The 24,796-nt window shown below is 38.0% G+C and overlaps 1 protein-coding gene across 5 annotated transcripts in view; it reads left to right on the top strand.

Annotated features, from left to right (window-relative positions):
- Window positions 1-827: 827 nt before the first annotated feature.
- Window positions 828-24,796, top strand: part of USP8 (ubiquitin specific peptidase 8) — a 75,575-nt gene continuing 51,606 nt past the window's right edge. For 3 of the 5 annotated variants that reach the window (XM_006741197.3, XM_031036570.2, XM_081831070.1), the window contains exons 1-3: window positions 828-981; window positions 21,130-21,298; window positions 24,202-24,346. In XM_006741197.3, the coding sequence (XP_006741260.1) occupies window positions 21,195-21,298; window positions 24,202-24,346 (249 nt within the window). In that variant the 5' untranslated portion in view covers window positions 828-981; window positions 21,130-21,194. Of the gene's footprint in view, window positions 982-4,279; window positions 4,400-21,129; window positions 21,299-24,201; window positions 24,347-24,796 lie in introns of all 5 variants that reach the window. The other 2 variants (XM_081831069.1, XM_081831068.1) reach the window with 2 other exon arrangements.

Here is a 24,796-nt window from a genome sequence, read left to right on the forward strand (position 1 = left end):
TAAATCTTTTGGGAAAACAGTGCATAGCTTAGGTATAAAAGAACTACCATATTTTTGCGGGTATTTCATTGTAACAGAAAGGAAATTAACATTTATTGAAAGACTACTATATGTGAAGCACTATATTTATAAATTACAAATTTACTGGACCCCTATCTGGCAGACACTTTTACTTAAGGCACTTACTAGACCTTACCCTCCAGTTTTCCCATCCATGAGACACCTGGACTGTCCCTGGGGACTTTGTGACCATGGTCAGCAACTCCATCCATGCAACTTAATGTTTACAGATAATTGGAGCATCCAATCACTTTTCTCTAAGAGAGTACAAAGATCACCTTACGAGAAAGTTCAGACCTCTTGTTTTGTTTTTTGTAAGACTGGGCCTTTAACTGGTGTTAAAATGTGTATATATAATGTGTTTTAGGATCATGTTCCCTCTTTGACTAGAGGCGTGGCTTCGGAGAATGTTAACTTTTAGCCAGAATTTGAGGGACTTGAAATCCCTTTTCTAGTCCTAAATCTCCACTCTGAAGAGTAAAATATGTAGTAGGTAACAGGCACAAGAGTCCCTGCTTCCTCCGCGGCAAAGGCCAGGATGCGAACAACACCAGGGTGATCGAACAGGCCCGGCCAAACACTGGGCCAACGCGACCGGCGGGAAAGCGCACGGAAGCTCAGTCTAGCCTGGGCCCTGCCCTCGCCGCCCACCCAAAACGTCCTTTTTAACCCTCCCACCTCCCTGGTGTGAGCAAGACTGCGGAAGAGGAAGTAGTCACGGGCGGGCGGGCGCGCGCGGGCGCAGCCCCTCCTCTCCGTGACGTCGAAGACGCGACGCGTCGTAACGCAGTGAAAACTGGGAAAAGGGGATGAGCTGGGCTGGTTTCCGTCGGGCTAGCGAAGGCTAATTCTTCTTCGAGTTGGTGGAAGATGGGCCTTTGGAGAGGAGGCCGGCGTTAGTCAAGCGCGCTTGGCGCCACGGTGAGTGTAGGTCTGGGTCCTGGCCTTTGTTCCTCGGGAAGCCGTCTGCATTGAACAGCTTTTCTTTTCACAACCTGCTCGTCACCGGGGAGACCGGTCCTGTCCGCCGAGAGGGATGGTACAACCCCGAACATAGATAGAATCGGCTTTTAGAGGAAGGGCCCAACCTCGAGTCTTTCCCGCTGCCTCCCCAGGGTTCTCCAGTGAGTTTCGTGTAGTTTTTTCAGGTTTTCCGGTCTTAGAAGGTGGCCTTGACCATCCCTCGTTCTTCAACACCTAAACCCGACTTTGACCTCCTTCCTCTGGCCTCCGTTTTCTGATTTTCTGCTATCGAGCTACAGTCCCAGGCCTCTAATACAGCCCCTCACAGTGTTTCCCAGTACCTTCTTTGTCTCAAACTTAGTTTTAGTGCAGTCCAAGTATGAGTTTAAAGAACCTATAAGCTCATCAGTTAAAACTATGACTTCCGTAAATAAAAGCTTTTCTTTGCTAAAATGTGGCTTCTCCTAGTTGTGGGACAAGTAAATTTCACCTCCACTCCACCTTGGAAATTTCAGAACCCTGAATCGCAGTGATGTTCATTTATACATAAAGCTGCAGACTACACTTCGGGTTTAATTCTTTTCTCCAGTTCATTCTGTGACCTTGAAGCAAGTCACTTAATCACTAACAAAATATTTACCTGAAGGAATTTAGTATTTCTTAAGCACCCTGAGGGTTTCAGATGAAAGGGATGTTACTGTTTCTGAATCTGCCAGCAGTGTTAGTTTTGTATATCTTTTGCTGAAGCCATTAAAAATGTCAAGTGGTATTTGTTAAGGAACTGTACCTGTTCTAGGCTTGATCTGTGGCTTTGCTATGTAAGCAGATTTTGCATTTCAACATTCTGCTTAAGGTTCACTGATGAATGTCTTTCCTGATGGATTTAGATAGTTTGTCATGACTCCACAGTACTGGGCCATTTTATCTGAAAGGTGATGTAGGTTGTGCTATGCCTTTATCCTATTGCAGTGGCTGCCTTGAAATGTGTATTCTTTTTCTTGTGACACATTGAGTACATCTTTAAAATTAGATAGTAGGAACCTTATAATAGTAAAACAACAGCTTGTTATTAATGACATAAATATGCATTAATTGCACATAAGTGTGTAGGTATGTATTGTATTCTTTGAGAAAACAATGCATGAGAAAAACTAACAAAAACATTTTAAAGATGTCTTTTTAGTATTTAACTTTATATATTTACCTGACGTTTAATAATCATTATAACTATTTGTTTATTAATATGAACATATTGGGAAAGATCCAAAATGGCTTTTGTAAAGTAAGACAGTTGGAAAATAAATCCAGCACATCAAATTTTTTTCCATAAAATGTCTAGCATTATATTTTCATTATGAATTTTTCTACATGAAGATACAGTTATTTTTGTAGAGATTAAAAGAAAAATGTGCCCATCAAATATGAGTTGTTAACTATATTGGATATACTTAAGGAAACATTTTTTTTTAAAAATCTTGGTTATTGTCCCAATTACCTATTGATATATAACAAATCACTCCAAACAAAGTAGCTTCAAACTGTTATATTTCTCTGGGCTAACTGGAGTCAGCTGGTTGGTTCTCACTTAGAGTTTCATGCATTTGTGGTCAGATAGGCAGCCAGGGTTGAAGTCATCTGAAAGCTTAACTGAGTTGGACATCCAAGATGGCTCATTTGCATGAATGGCAGTTGATGTTGGCTGGTAGTTCAGCTAGGGATGTCATCTGGAGCGCCTGTGCGTGGCCTCTTCATGGGGCTTGGACTTCTCGTAGCATGAGTTTGAGTTTCAAAAGCAAGTATTTGAAGAAACAGAAGTGGAAGCTGTCTCTTAGCTTGAACCCAGAAATTGGCATAGCATTACTTCCAACATTCTCTATTAGAGCAGCCAGAGTCCTCCGTCCCACAGATGATAGACCCCTACATATTTTGGAGAGAAGAATATCAAAGAGTTTGTTGCCATCTTTAGCCTACCATAATTTTATTGATAAAGTTGTATTAAAGTAATTTTGGATTTAATAGTAGATGCGGAACAGGGCACACTTCTGATTTCTTTAACCGTAATATTTTGTATTTTCATGGCACATTATAATTTTCAGAGCATTTTTCTGTATGGACTTTTTCATTTGATACCTATGAGAACTCTGTAGAAGCAGGTGACTCATTCCCATTTGCAGATGGAGGTAAACTGAGGAGTGGCAGTGGGTATTGGGGGGAGGATTTAAGGAATTTGCTCAGAGTCATGTGATAATGGAAAGTGAGACTAAGACCTACAATGCTTTCATAATATAAAGCTTATAGTAAATGTTGAAATGTTATAATTAAGCTTATTTGGAATTCCATATTTATCACCATACTAATTCAAGTAAAATCGCACTCAAGTGTAGTGAATAAAGTCAGTGTCTCTAACACATTACAGTTCAGTTTTTCATGGTCCTAAATTCTCTGAAACATACAAATAATGATGTGAACCTGTATGTCTTTCTAATATAGTGAAATGAAATTGTTACACATTGTAATACCAATTTCAAAACAAAGACCTTAAACAGTTATGGGTCTAGGAATCTTGAACGCTTTATTTTCTCAGTTACAGAATTTTAAAAATGAAAATGATTTCTCATAATTTTTATACCTTGGAAATTATATGACTTAAAACGTTGATTTCAGCTAGAACCTAATTGTCATCTTCGTACCATTTCACTACTTCCAGTAACATGTTTATATCCATTTTTTATGTCCATGGATCTCTGTCTTGACTGCATGGTAGAATTTACCTGAGGAGCTTTTAAAAAATATCTAGGTGCAAGTCCTTTGCTCTGAGATTCTGATTTAACCATTTAGGAGTAGGTTCTGAGCATCGTTATTTTGTTGTTCTGAAGGTGATTCTAATATATGGCTAAGAATGAGAACCATGTCTTTTTTTTTTTTCTACATACTAAGTATGATCTGGTTCCCTACTCATTTATTTTGCGTATGCTAAAAAAAATTAAGGAGATAAGGAGGGAGAGCATGTATGAAATGGATTATGGTTATAAATATAAGTAGATACCTGTTATGGAAAACAGTTACCCTTCAGGTGTTTTTTCTAGGAATAGTCTTAATAAAAGCTACAGATTTTGGCATGGTTTGTTAGTACCTATATGATGGTACTTTGCTTTGTATTAACATTGTTAACTTATCTTTCATCTTAAGAGGTAGAAACTTTGTTAGGAGGTATATATATTTTTTTTATTTTTTTATTTTTTAATTTTTTTTAAAGTAGACTCCATGCCCAGCGTGGAGCCCCACACGGGGCTTGAACTCACGACCCTGAGATCAAGACCTGAGCTGAGATCAAGTCAGACACTTAACCTACTGAGTCACCCGGGCACCCCAGGAGGTATATTCTTTATATTCCCTATAGCTCCTGACACTACACCTTGAATAGATGTAGATACTCTAAATGTTTGCCAAGTAGAAGATAGTTTATATAGTCAATCTTCAGAACTAGGACTAGTTATTTTCCTTTTTTTTTTAGTTTTGTAAGAACTTTATGAAAATTCTTTGAAGTTCTTTTTCTATGGTTTCCATAATATCGCACTTTCCTGGTTTTTCTTCAGTCTGTTTCTTCCTCTTTGGGGAACATTCCCCTTCATCCTCCTCCCCACCAAGCCCTTCAAGTATCTTATCAGTTGTAGAGAAACAAGATTTCATTTTCTTGTTGATTCATTCTCCTGCTTTTAGTTACTAGTATAAATAATGTCTGTGTTTTTAAAAATATACATAAAAGCCAAAAAAAAAAAGAAGAAAGGGCGCCTGGGTGGCTCAGTTGGTTAAGCGACTGCCTTCGGCTCAGGTCATGATCCTGGAGTCCCAGGATCAAGTCCCACATCGGGCTCCCTGCTCGGCGGGGAGTCTGCTTCTCCCTCTGACCCTCTTCCCTCTCGTGCTCTCTGTCTCTCATTCTCTCTCTCTCAAATAAATAAATAAAATCCTTTAAAAATATATATATATATACATAAAAGCCAAGAAAATCAGATTAAGTCATATCCCAGATAATATATCATTTAAGCATCAATGCTTTGTTACCTCCCAAAACAATAGGGATTATCAAAATTAACGTTAATGCCTTAATAGTTGGTTTAATATTTGTCTGGTCTCTCTGTGGACCTGACCTCTGCTTACATATTTACATCTCTATCAAGGCATCTTTAGATGTTCCTTTTGCATACATGTTTAAAATTTCCTGTGAATCAGTGATCATTATTTGGGAGTAATTTGCCCACCAGGGGACATTCAGCAATGTCTGGAGACATTTTTGGTTGTCACAGCTGGAGGGGGATGAATTACTACTGGCATCTAGTGGGTAGAGGTCAGGGATGCTGCTAAATATCCTGCAATGCACAGGGCAGCCTCCTATAACAAAGTTTTGGGTTCAAAATAAGAATAGTGCCCAGGTTGAGAAATGCTGCCTGTACACTGATCAGTTTTTTAAACTAGTGTTGGTTTGTTGTTGTTGTTGTTGTTGTTAAACAGCGCTACCATTCTGTGTGTGTGTACACACAAGAGAAGATTTTCTGTTTCAGTCAGTCTGTTCTGTTACAAAAGCATATATCTCCCTTTTTGTGTTCTCTTTTGCAATGGCCTGCTGGTTATTCTTATCCAAAGTATTATTCCTTGTTCCTATTTCCTTCAAATCCGTCTTACATATCCCCACTTTGACCCGACCTCAGGTATCATTTTCCCCTTCAAGAACTGGCTTGTTGCCTGTTGAATAAATTATAAACAATTCTTGATGGCTTCAGAAGCCCTCCATAATATGACTCCATCTCCTTACCTAATATAATTTATTGTTAGCCAACAGTTATTAAGTGTTGACCATAAGGACTGAGGTCGGTGCTAGGGATCTAGCATGTCAGAGTAGTGACATGTAAAGAAGATATGTACTCGTAATCCCTTGATCAAATTGATTATTTCCCTGTACTCATGGTCCCCAGTTTACAATGGTTTGACCTAGGATTTTTCAACTTTATGATGGTGTAAAAGTGATACACGTTCAGTAGAAACTGTACTTCAGATTTTGAATTTTGATCTTTTCCCAGGCAGCAATATGTGGTACTGGGCAGTGACAGTGAGCCACAGTGCCCAGTCAGCCATGTGATGGTGGGGGTGAGCAACGATAGACTTCCAGCTATTCTGTTTTTCACTTTCAGTATAGTATTCAATAAATTACATGAAATATTAACACTCTGTAATAAAATAGCTTTGTGATAGATGGTTTTGCCCAACTATTGGCTAAGGAAGTGTCCTGAGCATGTTTAAGGTAGGCTAGGCTAAGCTGTGATGTTTGTTGGATTAGGTGTATTAATGTATTTTTGACTTAATGGTATTTTCAACTTCTTACGGATTTATTGGGACATAACCCCTTCATGAATTGAGAAGGATTTGTAATTCCTATAGTATTCCTTATTTTTCTCATTGCCTTCCCATACTTAATTCCTCATTTTGTGTCTTTGTTCATGTTGGTTTCCTTTTCTGGAATACCCTCCTTTCTCACTCAATTCATAGCTAAATCTTATCCTTAGGGCTAGTTCTTGTCTCTGCCTCATCACATCATCATGAGCACTTCATACTTAGGGTCTTAAAACCTAGTCATAATTGTCATTTGGTTGAAATAGTATACTAAGGCAATGACATAGATTGTATATACTATAGAATTTAGACCAAGAAATGAACTCCCAATAGCTGGGACCATCAAGGATGAAAGAAGTGGAACTTAAGTTGGTCCTTGAAGGAAGAGGGACCAGCACCAAAGAGAGTGCACTCTAGGCTGGATGAAGCTACGCCAAATTTTCTCCTTCTTTTGGGGCACCTGGGTGACTCAGTCGGTTAAGCGTCTGCCTTCAGCTCAGGTCATGATCCCAGGGTCCTGGGATCGAGCCCCACATCAGGCTGCCTGCTCTGCGGGAAGCCTGCTTCTCCCTCTCCCACTCTCCCACTCTCCCTGCTGGTGTTCCCTCTCTCGCTGTGTCTCTTTCTGTCAAATAAATAAAAATCTTTTTTTTTTTTAAGATTTTTATTTATTTATTTGACATAGTGAGAGAGAGCACAAGCAGGAAGAGCAGCAGAGGGAGAAGCAGGCTCCCTGCTGAGCAAGGAGCCCAATGCAGGACTCCATCCCAGGACCCTGGGATCATGACCTGAGCCGAAGGCAGACCCTTAACCAACTGAGCCACCCAGGCATCCCTGAATAAATAAAAGTCTTTAAAAAAAAAAATGTTCTGCTTTTTTTGACTTCCCAGTGACTGGAGTCACATATTAATATACAGTGTAGCAATTAATTGTTGGCTTATTATTTAATAGGTTTTAGTTTGGTCTTGGTAACTAAACTAAGACATTTGGATCAGAAGCTCTGTGTTAGTCTTGAAGCTTGTACCACAGTATAAATTAGTGGACTGCTTTCTTCACAGAAAAGTTCTTGCTACTAGTGTGCTTAATTGATTTACATCTGTCATAAATTTCTTATTTTATCACAGACTGGTAACAGTTCCCCAGCTGTCTCTGGTCTATGGGCCACACTTGAAGTAGCATTGCTCTGCAGAACTTTTACACTTTTTCAGTTGTAAGCTATAGTAAGAAATAACATTTTACATTTCAGTCCAGTGTTATATGCATACACATACACAACCCAAACTGAAATTTCATGAAACAATACTTAACCTTACTATATGTGACATGCTCTGATATTTTCTCTTCAATTTTATTTTTTTAAATGCTGATTGTGACCTTATGGATTTGGAAACACTGCCCTTGGGGCACCTGGGTGGCTCACTCGGTTAAGCATCAGACTCTTGGTTTCAGCTCAGGTCATGATCTCAGGGTGGTGGGATCCAGCCTCCGTGTGGAGCTCTGTGCTCAGTGGGGATTCTGCTTGGGATTCTCTCCCTCTCTCTCTCTCCATCTGTTCCTTCTCCCCCTCCCTCCCTCTCTCTTTCTCTGCCTCCCTGTCCCTCTCAAATAAATAAATAAAAAAAAACAAAAAAACACTGCTCTCACACAGTTATTAGCTCAGTGCTAGACATATAGTAGATACTCAGAAAATACCAGAAGTTTTAGCAATGACTAATTCTTAAAAGGGTTGAGCCTTCTTAATACTTTAGGATTACTTTAAAATAGTTCATGATTACTTACTTGTCTGTGGCATTTAAACTAGAATGAGTATAGATTGGATTATGTGAAATTTAAGGCAATCAGAAGATATAATGAGTGCTGTTGCTGTTTAAGGGGAGAGATGGACTGAGATGATGGATGCCCAATGGAGACAAACTTTGCTCTACTTTTAGCATTGCCAAGGACCTAGGCAGTGGCTGGTGTGAAGCCCTAGTTAAGATATCAGGACCAGTTTGAATGACCACAAACCTCAGTCTTCACCTTTTTACTTTTTAGTCTTCACTCTGGTTCAAGTCATCTATCTTTACTCTTTCTCTTTGGAAGAATCAGAAGGCTGTCATAAACAGAGAGGAGGATACATACGCCTTCCTTCCCCCCCCGCCCCATTTTGTTAACTGATTTTCAGCACTGTCTGGATTTCACTTTGGGAGCATTGCTGTGTGACTAAAGCTGAAGTATTTAATCTTTATCAGATTTACACATCTTAAGAAAATTATTTTTTTAGAAGAACTTTAATTTTTCTCACATATACTTTGTTTTTATTTTTTAATGCACAATCCTTTTTGAAGCATAACATAGTTTTAATAGATTGTATGTTATATTTAGTTCTAGATATAAACAAATACGTTCTATAAATTATTTGAGTTCTATACTTATTGAACATTCTTTTATAAGTATCAGTAGGATTGTTACAACAACAAAAAACTGCAGCTGCTCTTTTCCTTGTTTTTACTGTTGCAGCCAAAATAAAGAAATTGTGAATTCATTCAGTCATATATTTTATGTCAACCTATTTTGAAATCTTTTTAAAGGCAAAGTGCAGCAGAATGATCAAGAATTTAACACATTATATTTCACGTAGATTTAAGTTGCATGTGTATCCTTCTTTGCTTTCTCATTTGATTAGGGGAAAATACTCTGTACATTGTACTTTGACTTCTGCAGAAATCTGTGATTGTAGAGGCTGAAACAGCAATTAAAGTAAGGCTGTAAGTATTTTTAACACCAGGCATCTTATTTGACAGTGTCACTTATATAATTTTGTAAATGAAAATGAAAACAACTGTGGTCCTTTGATGACATTATCAGAGAAAATTGTTACTTATTCAGCTGTTCTCAAAAATCATATAAGGACAGGAGAGCCTGACTGGTTCAGGTCAGTAGAATGTGCTGCTCTTGATCTCAGCATTGTAAGTTTGAGCTTCACATTGGATGTAGAGATTACTGAGGGGCACCTGTGTGGCTCAGTCAGTTGAGCTTCTGACTCTTGATTTCAGCTCAGGTCATGATTTCACGGTTGTGAGATAAAGCCCTGTATCGGGCTCCGCACTCAGCATGGAGTCTGTTTGTCCCTCTCTCTGCTCCTTCCCTCTGCTCATGCTTCCTCTCTCCCTCTCTCTAAAATAAATAAATAAAAATCTTAAAAAAAAATAAATCTTTAAAAAAATCAACTAAGGATAGAAAAGTTAACTTTAAACTGTCAGTAAAAACTTTGTCACTATAATCTTATACCTTCCCTCCATGTGTCTAATCGTTAGCCAAGTCCTCTATCTTTGCAGTGTCTCATGTATCTGCCTCCTTCATTTCCATCTCTCCTGCCCTAGTTCTGACCTTCATCATCTTTCCTTAGGATCATTATCATAGATTACTAGTGTCTTTCTTGTCTTGTCTTTTAAAGCCTAACTCTGTAGCATTTCAGTTTGGATCACATAACTCTTCTTCAGAACCTTATGGTTTTCTATTACGTTTAGAAAACAAAGTAAACGCTTTATTGTGACATTTAAGGTCTTGTATTTTCTGTTCCCGGACTATTTTTTCAGGCTTTCCTATCTAGTAGATCCTTGCTCATTCTCTGTATTGGCTAGTTCCTAAAGATGTTCTTTACTCTCGTGGTTTTTTCCCCTCATACAGTACCTCTTCTCTGTTAAAAACCTTCCCCTACCAAGATTCACGTAAATGTTGTCTTTTCCAAGATCCCTCTAGTCATACTTAATCTTTCTTCTTAATTTGTCTTATTGTATGTTATTTATAACTCTTTAGAGTTAGATATCTTACTGTGTTGTATTACCGCTGCTTACAGCTTTTTCTTTCACATTAGTTTTTTTAAACTTTTTGGGGAAAGGTATCACATCTAATCTTTGAGTTCCTGGAAGCACAATGTCTTCTATACAGCAGGATATCTGTGAATGTTTGAATTGAATTTAACCTTGAGATAGGTAATGGTTTACAATTTTAAGTTACCTAGGTAGCACATGTAGTTTTTATATTAGTTTTTCCAAGAGCCAAGCTTTAAAGGTAAACATGAGAAACAGATTCACCTGAGAGTATATTCTAGACCTTTATTTTAGAAGGTTCAAATCAATAACTTTCTTTCCCCAGCCAAGAAACCTAATTGTCATGAATCAACAAAATAGACTCTTGACTTTTTGAACATACATTCTGTGGTTAGACCACTAGCACTTGTGACCCAGATAGAGGATAGAATTGGAAAAACAGATACTTTCAGACTGGTACCTGGCTAATCTGCCTAATTCTGGCTTCAGTCCCTTTCTTAGTACACTTAGTAGTATCACCAACAAAAAGTGATTGGGCTTTTGGGGAATTACATTTCAAGAGGTAGCCTGTTTCAGGGGAGCAAATACTGGCTTTCTCTTGGTTAAGTAAGCTTCAGATCTTAGCTGAACTAGTTGAGGGCAGAAAAGTCAAGAGTAGCTCTTGTTACTGTTATCTTACTGTCTTCTGGCCCTCAATAATAGTCCCACCTCCAATGTCCCCTGCCTGTACCACAGGTTTCCTTAAATACCTTCCCAAAGAGTTAGTTTCTTGACCTTACTTTGCTTCCCCTTAGTCAAATGTATTTCTCCTCAACTGTTGCTTCTTCTTATTTCAGTAGAAATCATGTTTCTGGAGAACCATCCCACTCTATCCCAGCATTCTCTTTTTTATTGCCAGTTTGTTGTTGTTGTTTTAAGTTATCTACAGCCTGCTTCCATTTCTTGATTCCTTAATGCTCATGTTCTTGCTTCCATTCACACCACTGTATGGAAGCTGTCTGTACTCCAAAAGTTTTATGTATCAGGCTCTTCCAGTATTCCAAATATATTTTTTAAATCAATATTTAAATATTTAAATAAAAATATTTAAAAACATACATATTTTGTGTTTGCTTGTGTTACCCATACTTCCTAACTTTCACATGTGTCTGGGTATTTTCATGTTTATAAGCAATTGCACATTTTTATTCGTATTTGCATTGTTATACAATATAGTTAATAGTTTTCTTTAAAAATTTTTATGAAATATAATAAGTATGTTACTTATATTCTTTTATATGTTATAAAGCATTATAGTAAAATGATTACCCTGTGATCACCTTTGAATGTGCCACCCAACTTGAGGAATAAAACCTTATTGGTATCCCTAAAGCTCCTTGTATGTGCCTCCTGATTACATCCTCTGCCTCCCCAGAAATAGAATTTTCTGTTTATCATTTCCTATCTGCCTTTATAGGTTTACTTTATTTGTATCCTTAGGCAATACACTGTTCAATTTAGTTTGTTTTTAAACTTTATACAAATGGTGTATATGCCATACACACCATGTGTATTCCTGTTTTTTCACTCAGAGTTGAGGGGATAAGCAGGAGGTGAGAATATGGTGGGTGTGGGGAGGAGAGGGTGTTCTCTGGTTAAACTGTTTATCCTGCGACGTCAAGGACCATGTCTTATATACTTGTTGTATCTTTAACACATAGCTTAGTGTTTTTTGCAAATTAAGATACTCAGATGATGCTGTTGTCTCTGTAATTGTGAGGAAATCCAAGGGATCCCTATCATACTCTTTACTTAATGGGTGCTCTTAGCTGGTTTGGTGATGAATTGTTAATGAATTAGATATCTAACTAGAAGGACATATTTAGTGTTTGTTGATCCATTTGGGTGTAATGGTGTGGTTCAGAAGTTTTTTTCCTCTCCTATCACTATAGCTTTAGAGACAGAACACAGCAGGGAGTGAAAAGTGTAGAAAGTACCTATGTATGAAATCATTGTCTCTAAATGCATAGATCTGAAACTACTAAATAAAGTGTTTGGCTAAACATGTTTGTAGACACATAGAGCAAGTATAGATGGAAAAAAATGAACATTTTAAAAATGTAACATATAGAGAAAAATAGACAGCTAGGTTTGGTGACTAAGAGTGGGTTAATTTCACAGGGTTAGAAGGGATGAGTTTCAGATCACAAAGTATTAGTATAAAACATGACTCAAATCAAAGCAAATCAGGGCACCTTTGCAGTTTCACGTAAGTGAACAGATGCCTCCCCCCCCCCCCAAGTTGTACCTTAGCTTTTCAGGATTAGATATTTATGGATGACCATTCATCTAATAAAAGTGAATTGGTAAAATAAAGAGCATTAAGATAGTGGAGTGATAGGGAAAAAAAGTTATAGTCTCTTAAATGCATTTATGTAACTACAGGCATACCTTGGAGGCATTATGAGTTCAGTTCCAGACCACTGCAATAGAAGAAATATCACAATAAAAAGAATCAAATGAATTTTTTTGTTCTGCAGTGTATATAAAAGTTATGTTAACACTGTACTGTAGTCTAGTTAGTGTGTGATAGCATTATGTCTAAAAAAAATGTACAGTCCTTAATTAAAAAAATACTTTATTGCTGCCTGGGGAGATGGTGGAGTAGGAGGACCCTAAGCGCACCTTGTCCCAGGGGTAGTACTAGATAATGCTCACATCAGCATAAATAACGCAGAAAACAATTTGAAGACTGGCAGAACAAACTTCACAACTAAAGATAGAGAAGAGGCCACATCAAAGATGGTAGGAAGGGCAAAGACACGGTTTGAGAGCAAAATGGCCTGCAGCTGTCTGTGTTGGGGAGGGAACTGGTGGTGAGAAGGGTGAAAAACAGACTTTCACACCAGGGAGCCCACAGGGAAGATGATTCCCCATAACCATTTGCTTTGAAAGTGAGAGGAGCTGCATTTTCAGAGTTCCAACAACCAGTGGGACTTACAGTCTGGAATTTTATTTTATTGTATTTATTTTTTTTTTATTTTTTAAAGATTTTATTTATTTATTTGACAGAGAGAGACACAGCGAGAGAGGGAACACAAGCAGGGGGAGTGGGGGAGGGAGAAGCAGGCTTCCTGCAGAGCAGGCAGCCTGATGCAGGGCTTGATCCCAGGACCCTGGGATCATGACCTGAGCCGAAGGCAGACGCTTAACGACTGAGCCACCCAGGCACCCCCTCAGCCTGGAATTTTAAAAATCAGCAGGCTTGGTTCTGGAAGAGCCAGGAGGGCATTAGGAAATGAGTCCCCAACCTTGAAGAGACAGCACAACAAACAGCCTGCAGAGATACAGACTGGAAGCAGTAGTGAAAAATATTGGGGGCAAACAGGAGGGAGAGTAATTTACTCATCTCAGAGTGTGGCCTGGAGAGGCAGGGGATCACGGGGAGACCGCATCAGGAACAAAGGAGCTGGTACATGCCATTTCCTTCCCCTACCACCCAGTATAAACACACTGCCAGCTGCAGGAACCAGCACAGCACCAACATTCACTACTTAACTTGCATACACCAAGCCCCAGCCCCATACTTCAGCAGATCTGCCCTTCCCAGTCATACTTGGCTCAGTCTGGGCACTGCAGTCCCCCTGCCCTAGAATACTGGTGCAGACCCCACCAACACGTTGTCTCTTGACCCTCGCATTTTGTGGGACCTCAGTTCTGCCAGCAGCAGTGGTACATCTCATTTTGCAAGCAGACCACCACACACCTTGTTAAAACACACCCCACCCAGCCTGGACCAAGCCCTGCCTACAACAGGCAAAGAGCCTCTGCTAACAACTGGACTGAAGGAAAAAGAGGCTAGTTTTCAACAATAGAGCACATATAACACACATAGGAGACACTTCCTGAAGCACCAGGCCCTGGGGAACAGGGGACATTGCACACAGGGCACTACAGGACCTCTTCTTCATAAGGCCGTTACTGTGAAGAGCAAGAGATATAGCGGACTTTTCGAAAACACAGAAGCAGACACAGAGAGTTAAACAAAATGAGGAGATAGAGAAATATGTCCCAAACGAAAGAACAAGACCAAACCACACCAAGAGACCTAAGTAATATGCCTGATAGAAAATTTAAAGTAGGGGCGCCTGGGTGGCTCAGATGGAGCATCTGCCTTCAGCTCAGGTCATGATCCCAGGGTCCTGGGATTGAGCCCTGCATTGGGCTCCCTGCTTGGCAGGGAGCCTGCCTCTCCCTCTCCCTCTACTGTTCCCCCTGTTTGTGCTCTCTTGCTCTCTCTGTCAAATAAATAAATAAAATCTTTTAAAAAAGGAAAAAGAAAATTTAAAGTAATTATCACAGAGATAGTCATTGGACTTGAGAAAAGAGTGGAGGACATCAGTGAGACCCTTAAAGAGAGAAAAAAATCGGATATCAAGAACATAATAAATGAAATTAAAAATACACTTGATGGAATAAGTAGCAGGATAGATGAAGCAGAGAAATGAATTAATGACCTGGAAGACAGAATAATGGAAAGTAATCAAGCTGAGCAAAGTAGAGGAAAGAAAATTTTGTAAATTGAGAAGAGTCTTAAGAACTTGGTGACTCCATCAAAGTGTAATAACATTCACATTATAGGGATCCCAGAAGAAGAAGAGGTAAGGGGGCAGAAAATTTATTTGAAGAAAGACTAGCTGAAAACTTCCCTAATCTGGGGAAGGAAATATATCCAGATCTAGGAGGTACAGAGATTGTCCCCAAAAATTCAGTGTAAGGAGGTCCACCCCAAGACACATGGTAATTAAAAAAGCAAAAAGTAGGGGCGCCTGGGTGGCTCAGTCTTTAAGCACCTGCCTTCGGCTGAGGTCATGATCCCAGGGTCCTGGGATCGAGCCCCGCATTGGGCTCCCTGCTCTGTGGGAAGCCTGCTTCTCCCTCTCCCACTCCCCCTGCTTGTGTTCCCTGTCTTGCTGTGTCTCTGTCAAATAAATAAATCTCTTTAAAAAAAAAATAAAAAAGCAAAGGGTAGTAATAAAGAAAAAATTTTAAAGCTGCAGAAAAAAGGATAAAAGGGAAACCCCATAAGGCTATCAGCATATTTTGCAGCAGAAACTTTTCAGGCCAGAAGAGAGTGGCATGATATATTCAAAGTCCCAAAAGGAAAAAATCTGCAGCCAACAATACTCTATCCATCAAGACTATCATTCAGAAGAGGAGAGAGAGAGTTTCTCAGACAAAACTGAAGGAGTTCATGAGCACTAAACCAGCCCAACAAGAAATATTAAAAGGAACTCATTGAGTGGAAAGGAAAGACCATGAGAGTATGAAAAGTAAAAAACAAAAGCAGTAAAAATAAGTATTTCTTTAAAAATCAGTTAAGGGATTCATAAAAATAAATGGATGTAAATTGTCACACCAATATACCTAAAACTTGGGGTGGGAGAGGAGTACGGAATAGATAGGTTCAAACTTAAGCAGTCATCAACTTAATATGAACTGCTATGCAGATGTTATATACAAACCTAATGGTAACCACAAATAAACCACTAATAGGGCGCCTGGGTGGCTCAGTCAGTTAAGGATCTGCCTTCAGCTCAGGTCATGATCCCAGGGTCCTGGGATCAAGGCCTGCGTCGGGCTCCCTGCTCCGCGGGAAGCCTACTTCTCCCTCTCCCACTCCCCCTGCTTGTGTTCCCTTTCTCGCTGTGTCTCTCTCTGTCAAATAAATAAATAAAATCTTAAAAAACAAAAAAAACAAAAACCAGTAATAGATATGCAAAGAACAAAGGAAAAGGAATCCAAGTATATCACTAAAGAAAGCCAACAAACTATGAAAGAGAGCAAGAGAAGAATAAGAATAAAAACAACCACAAGACAAGTAACAAAATGTCAGTAATTACATATCTATCAATACTTAACTGTGAATGTAAATGGACTAAACACTAATCAAAAGTCATAGATAGAGTGGTTAATAAAACAAGGTACATCTAGATGCTGCCTGCAAGAGACTCATTTCAGACCAAAAGACAATTGCAGATTAAAAGTGAGGAGATGGAGAAACATTTACCATGCAGATGGATGCCAAAAGAAAGCCAGGGCAGCAGTACTTTATGTTGGACAAAATAGACTTTAAGACAAGACTATAACAGAGACAGAGACATTAAATAATCACAAAGGGGACAATCCAGCAAGAAGATATAACAATTATAAATACTTACGCACCCAACGTGGGAACTTACAAATGCATAAAACTGTAGGAAATAATCAGTAGTAACACAGGAACAGTAAGGGACTTTAACACCCCATTTGCATCAGTGGACAGATCATCCAAACAAAATCAGCAGAGAAATACTAGTTTTGTTATTATTATTACTTTTTTTTTTTTTTTTTTAGCTATTTAATCTCTACACCCAACATGAGGCTCAAACTCTTGACCCCAAGATCAAGAGTCACCTGCTCTTCCAACTGAGCCAGCCAGACACCCTGGAAATAGTAGCTTTATTTATTTATTTATTTATTTATTTATTTATTTATTTATTTTAAGATTTTATTTATTTGACAGAGAGAGACACAGCGAGAGAGGGAACACAAGCAGGGGGAGTGGGAGAGGGAGAAGCAGGCTTCCCGCGGAGCCGGGAGCCCGATGCGGGGCTCGATCCCAGGACCCTGGGATCATGACCTGAGCCGAAGGCAGACGCTTAACGACTGAGCCACCGAGGCGCCCCGGAAATAGTAGCTTTAAATGACCACTGGACCAGATGGATTTACCAGATATATTCGGAACATTCCATCCTAAAACATTAGAATACACGTTCTCCACAATAGATCACATATAAATCCACAAAACAAGCCTTAACAAATTCAGGAAGATCAGAGGCATACTATGCATCTTTTCTGACCACAACATTGTGAAACTAGAAATCAACCACAAGAAAAAATCTGCAAAGACCACAAGTATATGGAGGTGAAATAACATGCTACTACGTAATGAGTGGGTCATCCAAAAAAATCAAAGAAGGAATAAAAGATTACATGAAGACAAATTAAAATGAAAACAATGATCCAAAATCTTTGGGATGCAGCAAAAGCAGTTCAAAGGGGGAAGTTTATAGCAATACAGGGCTACCTCAAGAAGCAAGAATAATCTCAAACAACCTAACCTTAGAGAAGCTAGAGAAAGGAGCTAGAGAAAGAAGGAGCTAGAGAAAGAAGAACAAACATACTTAAAACCAGCAGAAGGAAGGAAATAACAAAGATTAGAGCAGAAAAAGCAATAGAACAGATCAGTGAAACGAGGAGCTGGCTCTTTGAAAAGATAACAAAATTGGTAAACTGGTCAGACAAAAAAGGAGAGAGTGAACTCAAATAAAAGTATAAATGAAAGAGGAGAAATAACACCACAGAAATACAATTGTAGAGAATATTATGAAAATTATATGCCAACAAATTGGACAACCCAGAAGAGATGGATAAAATCCTAGAAGCATATAGGCTACCAAAATTAAAGCAGGAAGAGATAGAAAATTTGAACAGACCAGTTACCAGTAAGGAAATTGAGTCAGTAATGAAAAACTCCCAACAAAAGTCCAGGACCAGATGACTTCACAGAATTCTACCAAACATTTGTTTTATTTTTTTAAGATTTTTTATTTATTTATTTGACAGAGACACAGCGAGAGAGGGAACACAAGCAGGGGGAGTGGGAGAGGGAGAAGCAGGCTTCCCACCAAGCAGGGAGCCCGATGCAGGGCTCGATCCCGGGACTGTGGGATCATGACCTGAGCCTAAGGCAGATGGTTAACGACCGAGCCACCAGGCGCCCCTCTACCAAACATTTAAAGAAACGTTAATACCATTCTTCTCAGACTATTCCAAAAACAGAAGAGAGAAAAACTTTCAAATTTATTCTGTGAAGCCAGTACCACCCTGATACCAAAACCAGATAAAGACACCACAAAAAAAAGCACTACAGGCCAATATATCCAATGAACATAGATGCAGAAATCCTCAACAAAATATTAGCAAACTGAATCCAAGAATACATCAAAAAAATCATACATCACAATCCAGTGGATTTATTCCCAGGATGCAAGGGTGGTTCAGTATTCACAAATCAATCAACATGATGCATCACATCAGTAAAAAGAATGGAAACCATATGGTCATTCCAATAAATACGGCAAAAGCATTTGACAAAGTACAACATCCATTCATAATAAAAACCCTCAATGAAGTAGGTTTAGAGGAAACATACCTCAACATAATAAAGGCCATCTATGAAAAACATAGCTAATATCCATCCTTAATGGGCAAAAACAGAGCTTTCCTCTAAGGTCCGGAACAAGACAAGAATGTCCACTCTCTCCACTTTTAGTCAACATAGTACTGGAAGTCCTAGCCACAGAAATTAGGCAACAAAAAGAAATAAAGGCACCCAAATTGATAAGGAAGAAGTAAAACTTTCACTATTTGTAGATGACATGATACTATATATAGAATACCCCAAAGATTTCACCAAAAAAGAACTCGAACTGATAAGTCAGTAAAGTGACAGGATACAAAATCAGTGTACAGAAATCTGTTGGCATTCCTATATGCTAATAATGATGCAGCAGAAAATTAAATTAAGAAAAGAATTCCGTTTACATTTGCACCAAAACCAATGAAATATCTAAGAATAAGCTTAACCAAGGAGGTGAAAGACCTGTGCTCTGAAAACTATTAAACATTCATGAAAAAAATTGAGGACGACAAAAAGAAATGGAAAGACATTCCATGCACATAGGTTAGAAGAACAAATACTGTTAAAATGTCTATACTACCCAAGGCAATCTACAGATTTAATGCAATCTCTATCAAAATACCAACAACATTTTCCATTGAACTAGAGCAAACAATCCTAAAATTTGTATGGTAACACAAAGGACCCCACATAACCAAGGAAATCTTGAAAAAGAAAAAACAAAACTGGAGATACCAGAATTCCAGGCTTCAAGTTATGTTACAAAGCTGTAGTAATCAAAACAGTGTGATACTGTTTTGACAGTAGATCAGTGAACCAGACAGTAGATCAATGGACCAGAATAGAAAACCCAGAAATCAACCCACAATTACATGGTCGATCTTTGACAAAGGAGGCAAGAATATACAGTGGGAAAAAGACAGTCTCTTCAACAAATAGTTTTGGACTATCTGGACAGCTAAATGCAAAAGAATGAAACTGGGCCACTTTCTCTAACCATACACAAAAATAAACTCAAAATGGATTAAAGATCTAAATGTGAGACCTGAAACCATAAAAATCCTAGAAGAGATCACAGGCAGTAATTTTTCTGATATTGGCCATAGCAACATTTTTCTATGTCTCGTGAGGCAAGAGAGAAAAAAGCAAAAATAAACTGTTGAAACTACATCAAAGTAAAAAGCTGCAAAGTAAAGAAGGAAACAAAGGCAACCTACTGAATGGCAGAAGATATTTCCAAATGACATATCCAATAAAGGGTTAGTATCCAAAATATATAAAGAACTCCTACAATCCCACACCCAGAAAACTAATGCAATTAAAAAATGGGTAGAACACATGAGCAGACTTTTCTTCAAAGACATAGATGGCCAACAGACACATGTAAAGATGCTCTGTATCACTTTTCAGGAAAATGCAAATCAAAACTATGATGAGATATCACCTCACACCTGTCAGAATGGCTAAAATCAAAAACACAAGAAACAAGTGTTGGCAAGGATGTGAAGAAAAAGGAACCCTCATGCACTGTTGGTGGGAATGCAAACTGGTACAGCCACTCTGAAGAACAGTTTGGAGGTTCCTCAAAAAGTTAAAAATAGAACTACCCTGTGATCCAGCAATTGCACTACTAGATATTTACCCCCAAAATACAAAAACAATAATTGAAAGGGATACATGCACCTCTTTGTTTATTGCAGCATTATTTACAATAGCCAAATTATGGAATTAACCCAGTGTCCATTGATAGGTGAATGGAAGATGGTGGTATATGTGTGTGTATATATATATAATGGAGTATTATTCAACCATATAAAAAGAATGAAATCTCGGGATGCCTGGGTGGCTCAGTTGGTTAAGCATCTGACTCTTGATACCCCCTCAGGTCATCATCTCAGGGTCATGAGATTGAGCTCTGCATCAGGTTCCAATCTGAGCATGGAGCCTGTTTAGGATTTTCTCTCTCCTTCTCCCTCTGCCTCCCCCTCACCTCCCCTTCTTTTTATTAACTGGTATTATCAATGAGAAAGGGAAATATTTCTTTTTTTTTTTTAAAGATTTTATTTATTTGACAGCACAAGTAGGCAGAGTGGTAGACAGAGGGAGAAGGAGAAGCAGGCTCCCTGCTGAGCAGGGAGCTCGATGTGGGGCTCGATCCCAGGACCCTGGGATCATGACCTGAGCCGAAGGCAGATGCTTAACGACTGAGCCACCCAGGTGCCCCAAAAGGGAAATATTTCTAAATGAAACTTCTATTTGTGATCTATACATTAATGCAGATTTAGCAGTAGAAAAATATGAATGCTCTTAATTCTGTTAATTCCTTTGACAGGAAAATTCTTAATACTTAAGGCAAAGTGATACAATAGTTCATTTAGTTAATGAATATTTAAAAAAATTAATTTATTGATACCTTGAATGTCTTGAATTCCCAAAATGGGTACACAAGATAATTTAAAATTCACTCTTTTTTTTCAGATTTTATTTTATTTTTGTATCATGTTATGTTAGTCACCATACACTACATCATTAGTTTTTGATGTAGTGTTCCATGATTCATTATTTGCGTGTAACACCCAATGCTCATTACAACACGTGCCCTCCTTAGTTTAGGATTTTCATGCTTTTTCACGGTTCACTTGTTTTGTTGTCAAGGAATTATTTGTGTTCGTTTTGTTTCAGAAAAGAACTGCTTTTAATGAAGTATACCATCCATTGTGAAAGTGGAAAAGTAAAGATTATTCATCATGCCTGCTGTGGCTTCAGTTCCTAAAGAACTCTACCTCAGTTCTTCACTAAAAGACCTCAATAAGAAGACAGAAGTTAAACCAGAGAAAATAAGCACGAGGAAGTATGTATCCTTTGCTAGTTTCACTGAATCATATATTAATTTTTAGTTCATTTCCTTATTATTAAGTGTGTTAGTAAGTAGTCAGTTTGAAGTTTATTTGAAAAATGGCATCATCACATGAATAAAGTAAGACCTCCTTAGAGAAGTTCTTAACTTTATCTTGGCAGAATATATTCTGCTAAAATGCATATTTTCTGTTCTCTGGACAGTGTATCAGATTATAAGTTTAAGAGGTAAAGACTACAAGGTTTCTACAAAACTCATTCAGCCACAATTAATGTCTTTTCTTAAAACAGTACAGATACACTTCTTAATTAAAGATCATTTTTATCCTTGTATATTTCACATATAAGATATTACCCTAGCAGTCTTTCTTTGATTAAAAGAGGAGAAACATGTATTTTTTTTTTGTCTAATATTTAGCAAAGCATTAATTTGTGCCAATTTGACATGAACTTTCAATCTAATGATTTGTTTTATGTGTTTTTATTTTTGAAGACATAGTCTATCTACCTGCTGAGGTAGAGGCTAGAGATGATACTTCACTGATAATGATTACAAAATCTACTGAGATAAAATATAATAGGGAGGAATTTTGGTATTTACTGAAAGTAATATTGCTAAAAATGGGGTATCAGTAAAATTCTTAACTTGTTGATAGTTTTATCTCTGTTAAGGGACAAAAAAGCAATAGCGGAACTTTTCCTCTAAATTAATTTTGACTGACAAAGGAGAAGATTTGGAGATAAATAAGTAACTATATTATTAATAGAGTTGGAAATAAAAGTTTCAGAAAAAAAGGTGGATTTAGCCAGCCATATATCCCAGACTTGGGGCAAACAGATTTTAGAAATCAGAGAGAAAAGAGGTGTTCCATGGCTCCTCCATAAATGGGAGGCTCTTAAAAAAATGATATATATGATCCCAAATGAACCTATGAAGAGGCATCTGAAGAGACCTATGAATGCACAGGGACATCTTTATGAGTCATTTTCTAAAGGAAATAGAAGGTGGAAAGAAAACAAAACATCAGGGATGAAGAGGAGAGAATAGTAGGAACTTTAAAGAAAGTCAGAAAAGAAAATCCCAAAATGAACTGACATTTGTATTACAGTGGACAAAATGGGCTTTTAAAAAACAGATCTTTTCAGAGACAGGAAGAATAAGAGAGGGATTGGCCTACTTCTTGAGCTAAGTTGGTAATATTGATGGGATAACAGAGAAAACAGTTCTGTTTAACTTCTGTTGATGGGGCGCTTGGGTGGCTCAGTCCGTAAAGTGTCCGACTCTTAATTTTGGCTCAGGTCATGATCTCTGGGTCGTGAGGTTGACCCCCATGTTGGACCCTGTGGAGAGTTGGCTCCCCCACCGTGGAGCCTGCTTAAGATTCTCTCCACCACCACCACCCCCCACCCCCCTGGTTCTTGAGTGCAGGTGCTCTCTAAAATAAATAAATAAAAATTTAAAAATAAATAAAATAAAAACTTCTGAATGACTTTCAAATAGAAAACAATGGGAAAGATAAAGCCTCTTGAAGCTTTCTGAGATCTTCATCTAATCCTGAGACAAATCAGTTCATTCTAGCAATGTCTGGTTTAGCTCTGGGACCACCCTGATCCCATAGGAAGTGGTGTGTCAGCAGGACTCCCTAAATATACCACAGACTCATGTTCTTGCTATGGCATAGCACTATTCTAAAGAATGATAGAATCCTTTTAGGATTTTTAGCTGTTTCACTATACTCACAGTGGCACTGTGGCCATCTCAGCTTGATCTGCTACATATAAGCTCATGAGATACACATGCATCAGAGTGAAAGAAGTTTAGATAAAAGTTTAGAAAGAAGTTTAGATAAAACTTGCTCCTACTCCTAAGCTCTTCTAGAGAATCTCCTTACTAGCTTTGGTTTGATTTATCTCTATCCTAGGACCATGATGCCATGCTAGGCAGGGTGTACATATGCTAGGCAGGGTGTATCTTTGGTCCTAAATATAACTTTGGCCCTGTTCCTTTATGTGGTGTTCTTAGCATGGCCAACTTCATCATTAATCCATGTTTTAGTTGTGGAGCAGATTGAAAACTATAGAAAACAAGAAATACTGCTCTGTATATATGTTTTTGATAAAGCACATTATATATAAGCATTAGTACTATAACCGGGTTGCCAAAACTTTAGTCCTCAGTGATTGAATTCCTCTTACAGAAATGCCTATTTTATTAATTTGCTTTCTAAAGATTGTTAACCAGGCACATGACCTTAGAATGAATGCCACAGAATCCTCAAATATTTTACCAAAGTGGAATTTTAAGATGACTTGTTTTTAGACTTGTTTTAGACTTTAAATCTCTTTTCCTTCCAGCACCAGGGTGCAATTTGGTCATTTTGTAGAAAACTTTAACCAAGTAAAAAGATTGAACTCGTGTCTCTTTCCCTGTCCCTAGTTTCTTGGATTTTTAGGTGGGGAGATTTTTACAACATAGTTAGAAAGGGGTGAAGAGAATTGAAAAGTATCTTAACATTAAACATTAACTAAAGATTTTAGCTCCCCTTACTTCAGTACAAATGGTATGGAGTTATGTTCTTTAATCGTAGAGTATGACTATTATATGGCTGCCCAAGGACCACTTGTCTCAGGATTATCATAGCAAATCTTTTAAAACTGGGCTCAATGCATTTTGAACAGTTTGATGGTATATAAACAACTATTAGGAAGCAGAAGTATATATGTAGGATAGGGGAATTTTCAGGTTGCATCCAAATGTATATGTAACTTGGTGTTAGTTACAAAGTCGTGCAGTCTAAATTATGAAATTCATGTTATCAAGATTCTCTGTAGACCTTAAACATGATTTCCCCCCGCCTGTATGTCAAGTGTTTTAATTATTTTTTTCTCTGATTGAAGTTATGTACAGAGTGCCCTCAAGATCTTCAAGACAGCAGAAGAATGCAGATTAGATCGTGATGAGGAAAAGGCCTATGTACTATATATGAAATATGTGACTGTTTATAATCTTATCAAAAAAAGGCCTGATTTCAAGCAACAGCAGGTACCTTTTATTTCTGCATTTTTATTTGCTAATTTATTTTTGCACAGTAGAGCTGTTGATTTCCTCTGAAAGTTTTAACTGATACTGAAATTTAGATCACATTATGCAGCATCAAGTTCAAACTCTTATGCAGATAGAAAAAGCAAACTAAATGTTTAGTTTCTTTTTTTGTAAATGTATATATGTGGATGTAATCACACTATATACACCTAACTAATTTGCCTTGGGTTAGTACAAGTGTATAGCAATGTACAGACACATAAGTTTTCTGTTACAATAAATGATCACCAGGTCAAGTGGAAGGATTCAGTTTACTCATGCATTAAATAAGAAAAATGTGACTGCAATCATACTTTCTCAGGATTCAAGATTTAGTCACTTATTTTGTGTCTGTGTGTGTTTCGTTGTTTTTATTAACTTTTTTATTTGAGTGTAGTTGACATACAATGT

Source organism: Leptonychotes weddellii, chromosome 9, assembly GCF_054177405.1.
Source record: "Leptonychotes weddellii isolate Sample4059 chromosome 9, ASM5417740v2, whole genome shotgun sequence".
Classification (NCBI taxonomy): Eukaryota; Metazoa; Chordata; class Mammalia; order Carnivora; family Phocidae; genus Leptonychotes; species Leptonychotes weddellii.